This window comes from Trichechus manatus, unplaced genomic scaffold (assembly GCF_000243295.1).
Source record: "Trichechus manatus latirostris isolate Lorelei unplaced genomic scaffold, TriManLat1.0 scaffold00093, whole genome shotgun sequence".
NCBI classification, from domain to species: Eukaryota; Metazoa; Chordata; class Mammalia; order Sirenia; family Trichechidae; genus Trichechus; species Trichechus manatus.
In genome coordinates, this window is record NW_004444029.1 from 773,426 (window position 1) to 779,181 (window position 5,756).

Genomic DNA, 5,756 nt, shown 5'->3' on the forward strand with positions numbered 1-5,756 from the left:
CACATCTCCAACGTGACGCCATCGACTCACACATCTCCAACGTGACGCCATCGACGACGACGACGTTTTGATGTGCTGCGGACGGTGCCTGTCTGTTCTGAAGGACCTTACTGTGTGTCCCTCGAACTTCCCGTCCGACAGGCTTCACGGGCTGGTCGGACGGAAGTCGGACATTCGTAATCTGCAGCTGCCTGTGTTCTTTATTAAAGAATTTGACTTTTTTTCTTGTTTGATCATGTAAATTAAAATCATAGTAAAGTTGGCACAAAATTTAAGGGGAATCTGAGAATACCTACCCAAATAATTTATAGGCACCAGAAGTGCCTAGTCTTCAGCACAGAGGTGGGTGGTGTCAGGGCGGGGACGATGGTGGTGACAAAGGGCTTGTCTCCCAAGGCCAGAACCGCTTCCCCGGATGCCGCTGCAAAGCACAGTGCAACACCAAGCAGTGCCCCTGCTACCTGGCAGTCCGAGAGTGCGACCCTGACCTGTGCCTGACCTGTGGGGCCGCTGACCACTGGGACAGCAAGAACGTGTCCTGTAAGAACTGCAGCATCCAGAGAGGCTCCAAGAAGGTGAGTGTGGGTGCTTGGTCAGGGAGAGCGGGACCAACGTGGTGGGGGTGGGGTTGCTGCTGAGGGAGGGAATGGCCCACGCTCTCAGCCATCCCTCCCAAGTGACCTGAAGGATGCCCTCCTCCAGTGTGGGATCAGCCAGGAAATCCCAAGAAGCAGCTGCTCATGGTATTGGATTTGGAATAAGAGACATTTTCCTAGAAGCTCTGAATTTCCCTTTTAACTGGACGGTAGAACTCCGAGTCCCTGGGTGGTGCGGATGGTCAAGGCACTTGGCTGTTAAGTGAAAGGCTGGAGGTTTAAGCCCACCCAGAGGTGCATTGAAGAAAGGTCTGGTGATCTACTTCCAGAAAACCAGCCATTGACAAGCCCGTGGAGCACAACTGCTCTGACACACATGGGGTCGTCATGAGTCAGAGTCGATTCAGCAACAGCTGGTAGCTTTTGTCAGACCCGTCCTTGTCCCACTGTGTTTGGGTCCTTTCTGAGCACAGTGAAAGGTGACTCCACAGCAAGCTTGCAGACTCAGCTCCTGCTTCGTGCGGGACCTTGGTGCTCCAGCCAGGTGTCCCCACCTGCAGCCTGGGACCACACACCGGAAGTCGATTCCTGAACAAAGAAACCAGTGGTGTGTGCGGGGAAGTCAGCATCTCACTTCCTTTCCAGGGTAGACGGCGGTTCTTCGGCTGATCTGGTTGTGACAGGAATAGCTGACGTTTGAGTGGTTGCTGGGTGTCAGGTGCTACTCTGACTTAGTCGTTCTGAGAACCCTGTGAGGGAGGAAGTTGGCAACCATCGGATCCAGGGCCACAGCGCTGTCGTTTGCCATGAGGCAGCGTTTTGGGGCAGAGATGATTTAGTAGTTCCAGCAAGTCAACTCCGACTCAGTGACCCCGTGCGACAGAGTAGAACTGCCTCATAGGGTTTCCTAGGCTGTCATCCTTACAGGAGCAGACCTTCCTCACACTCAGTGGGTTTGAACTGCCGACCTTCTGGTTAGCAGCTGAGTGCTTAGCTGTGGTGCCACCAGGGCCCCTCCACCTGCTCGAGAGAGAACGTGGGTGCATTTTACTGACTGTCGATCACATAACTCAGACCACATGGGTGTTGAGCCAGGCCGTGTAGACAGTGTGTAGGTTCTCTCCCACCGTGTGCAGTCTGCTTGGTGGGTGTCCAGGCGCCTCGGCTGTGTGCCCTGGTGCTGTGCCAAACTGTGTGCCCTCCTGTTCCTCACACTGGGACTCAGCGCCCCCACCCTCACACACCCCTGGGGTATATTCCTGCCTTGTGTGTTCAGAACATGGACACTCTTCTGGCGCAGAGGGGTGGGCGCTGTGGGGGGCGGTCGCAGAGGGGGCTGGGTGTCCTCACATCAAAGTAAAAAGTGAGAGATTCAGGGGCGTCCAGGACCACAGCAGTCATGGGGCCCCTGGCTTGGGGGGTGATGAGCAGGACCCCCACATCAAAGGCCACTTGCCTCTTCTGTGAGCTGGTGCCGCTGGGCCTGTGCTGATCCCTGATGGTCTGTCCCTAGCATTTATTACTGGCTCCTTCGGATGTGGCGGGTTGGGGCATCTTCATCAAAGACCCGGTGCAGAAGAACGAGTTCATCTCCGAGTACTGTGGAGAGGTAAGGAGGAGCCCGAGGTGTGTCCCGGGGAGCGGAGGCCGCTGATGTGGCTTGTGGGGCTTGGTCTGCTCCATCCCTGGAGTTCAGCCCTGTCGCACGCAGCTTCAATTGTCTGGTGACTGTTGATGAGGGAGACGCCCGGGACTGGTTCAGTCCATCCCTCAGCACAAGGAGGCTGGGGAGTGGTGCTGCCCAAGGGCACCCGGTCACCTCGGTGTGGAGTCCATAACGGGGTGTGCTAGTGGCATCCACACGCGTTCCTGGGGCCGCGATGGCCTGCGTGTCCTGCAGGCGTGACCCTGACCCCTTGGTGCCTTGTTTTGCAGATCATTTCTCAAGACGAAGCCGACAGGAGGGGAAAGGTGTATGACAAGTACATGTGCAGCTTCCTCTTCAACCTCAACAACGGTGCGTCCCAGGGGCGGGGGGTCAGAGCCGGTGCTGGCGGCTGTGGTCACCCCCCGAGGGACCTGGGCCTCTAAGCGCGTCTAGGTTGCTCTGCTTCCTGGGTCGGCGACTCCAGTCCCCCAGGGAGTGGAAGCACTGAGACTGAAGGGCCGTGTTTTGGGGTTGTGGGGGGGTGTCCCCAAATCCCTCTCAGTGGGGGCCAGCGGAAGGGGAGGCCGAGGCATGCGTTCCAGACATTCTCCGTGAAGAAAGTAGTAATACGATGTCAGATCTGAGAACGGTCATTCTTGATGTTGAGCAGAATTGAGCTGCTTTTCTTACGCGGCACTCGGTTTAGTGAGCCATATCCAGGGTGGGTGAGTATGGCCGGAGTGTTGTCATTAGCCCGGACAGCGGTGCGGTCCCACGTGCCCTCCCTTCCACACTGCGCCAGGCTGGCTGGGTGGTGGCCTGGCCCCAGAGGCGGAGACCCGCGGTCAGAGCAGCTGTGTGCAGTTGGTGTCTCCCGGTCCGTCCCTGGATGTGCTCACTGGTTGCGCGTGCTCTTTCTCTGCAGATTTCGTGGTGGATGCAACCCGCAAGGGTAACAAAATCCGCTTTGCAAATCACTCAGTAAATCCAAACTGCTACGCAAAAGGTAGGTGCCGGGAGCCGTGTGCGTGGTCTGGACAGTGCTGTCCACTCGCTCGCTAACCCGCGCGTCTCTCGCAGTGATGATGGTCAACGGTGATCACAGGATTGGCATCTTCGCCAAGCGGGCCATCCAGACCGGCGAGGAGCTCTTCTTTGACTACAGGTCGGTAACGCTCGCTCCCTGTGGGCTCTGGGCCTTGTGGTTGGTCCCGTAAGATGCCCGTTGCACCCGCTTGTCGTGGGGGGCAAGGCTCTGGGTGTGCATGTCACGTCACACACGTGGTCGCTCTACAGTTTGTTCAGCTCTCTGATGAGTGTCTTCAGTGACAGCACACCAAGCCTCGCGATCACAGGCGCCCATCACATCATCACTGGGTGCTTTCAAAGTGGCCTCACAACCCTGGGTCCCCTCCTGTCTGATGTGAGCTCGGGCCCCGAGCCAGCTGTGCCACAGCCAGTGTGGGGTAGGGCTGATAGTCACGCCTTGTTCTTACACCACGTGTGTAACCGCGTGTGTCTGCTGAGCCAGGCCCCTCTGAGCGTGGGCATCTGTAGGGCAGAAGCCTGACTTGGGGTCACTGCGGTCGCTTGGTCTTGCTGGGGCCCTGGGACCTCGAGTCCCACGGCAGCGGCTGGGTGGGGGTGGTTCTCACTGGCCATGGTGGCCTCTGCTGTGGCCGCTCATGCCTGGCAGCCTCCCTGCTGGGACCCTGGGCGGACATGACAGGCGTGGTTCCGATGGCTCTTGCCTCCCCTTTTGTTGTAGATACAGCCAGGCTGACGCCCTGAAGTATGTGGGGATCGAGAGAGAGATGGAGATCCCCTGACATCCACTGCCTCCTCCCCAAAGCAGCTGCCTGGGCGTTAGGAACCCCTAGTGCTGTGAGCAGCTTAGAGGTGCAGTTTGAATTCTGAATTGACAAAGTACTGTAACAGTAATTTATAGTAACAAGTTTAAAAATCCACTTTTTATCACCTTCTCACCAGCTGCAGAGTGTTTTGTACCAGTGACTTTTTGCAATAATGCCGTGTGGTACATTTTTCAACTTTGAATAAAGAATACTTGAATTTCCCTGGTTGTTGCACGCTCATTAACTGGCCGGGAGGACAGTTTCTGATGTGACAGACTCGGCTGTCACACCTGAGGTCGTCAGCGTCTGCCGTCCATGTTCCCTGTCGACAAGCAGAACGACACTGGTGGCACAGGTGGTGCCATCCTCTGCACATGAAGCCAGCGGGGCGGGCCGTCCCGTCAGCAGTGCCACGCGGGCCTGTTTCTCACAGGATGGTGGTGGGCGTGAGCTGGGTGACCCTCAGAACCCACAGGTCAGACAGCCTCCAAGGTCCAACCTTACAGCTGCGTGCACAGGTGGGGCTGCGTGCCATGTCCCATGTGGTTGATGCCAGCACCTATGGGGAAGCCTACCGAGAGCCCACCTCAGCCCCTGGCGGGTGGTTACTGCCTCTTATACGGAGTTAAAGTGAAGGTGAGACCTCGCCGGAACAGGAAGCAAGGTGAGTTAGGCTGAGACCGCTGCTTTCTGCCACACCTGTGCGCAAGACAGCTTCCTCCTTGGTTCCAGTCACAAGACCCTGCCTCAGACTCGAGTCTCGTGTATTTCTTTCTCTGGTTCCCCCGTTAATGACAGCACCTCTAAAGAGCTGCCCCTGCCCCTGCCCCTCCACATCAGGTTCCAGTAGACAGGACCTTCAGCTCCGCCACCTCGCGTCCACCCGTGCCCTCATGTCCAGCTGTACCCACCTCGCGTCCACCCGTGCCCTCCTCATGTCCAGCTGTACCCACCTCGCGTCCACCCGTGCCCTCCTCATGTCCAGCTGTACCCACCTCGCGTCCACCCGTGCCCTCCTCATGTCCAGCTGTACCCACCTCGCGTCCACCCGTGCCCTCCTCATGTCCAGCTGTACCCACCTCGCGTCCACCCGTGCCCTCAGCGTGGCCCTGAATTTTGGTGAGAGCACTGACAACTTACCCATTTGCCACCCCCCACACTCCAGCTCGATGGGGGCCGTGAAAGTGGAAAGGAGACTTCAGTAGCCACACGCAACAAAGAACACAGACCTCACAAAACTAGTCTAGTCGTTAACCAAACAAACAAGAAACAGCAACAACAAATACCGCAGGGGAGAATCTCATTTCCCAAGTTGCCGAATTATAATCTAAATGTCCAGTTTCCAACAAAAAATTACAAGGCATGTGAAACACAGTATGACCCACTCACAGGAAAATACTGTTGCGTCCACCCAGAAGCTGCTTTAGTACTTTTTCAAGTGTCTTGTCTGGTTGACCCCATCTCTGGCCTTCAGAATATGCACTGGGTGACTCGGTGCCCTGAGATCCCAGCCCATTCCCACCCTGTCTGCAGTCAAACACGTCGTGCAGTCACTTACAGACAAGTCAACACAAGACCCTTCTGATCATTTTGAAAGAATCTAATACGCCCTGTTGGAAGCTGAATGGGCTTTTAGGATCCTGTGGGAATTAGCTGAAA

General features: G+C 56.6%; 1 protein-coding gene across 2 annotated transcripts in view; it reads left to right on the top strand.

The window, feature by feature from the left end:
- The window catches only part of EZH2 (enhancer of zeste 2 polycomb repressive complex 2 subunit), a 33,045-nt gene extending 28,672 nt beyond the window's left edge, over positions 1–4,373 (top strand). For both annotated transcript variants that reach the window (XM_004382353.2, XM_004382354.2), the window contains exons 14-19: positions 397–575; positions 2,110–2,205; positions 2,532–2,613; positions 3,170–3,250; positions 3,325–3,409; positions 4,013–4,373. In XM_004382353.2, the coding sequence (XP_004382410.1) occupies positions 397–575; positions 2,110–2,205; positions 2,532–2,613; positions 3,170–3,250; positions 3,325–3,409; positions 4,013–4,073 (584 nt within the window). In that variant the 3' untranslated portion in view covers positions 4,074–4,373. The remainder of the gene's footprint in view (positions 1–396; positions 576–2,109; positions 2,206–2,531; positions 2,614–3,169; positions 3,251–3,324; positions 3,410–4,012) is intronic.
- Positions 4,374–5,756: the final 1,383 nt, after the last annotated feature.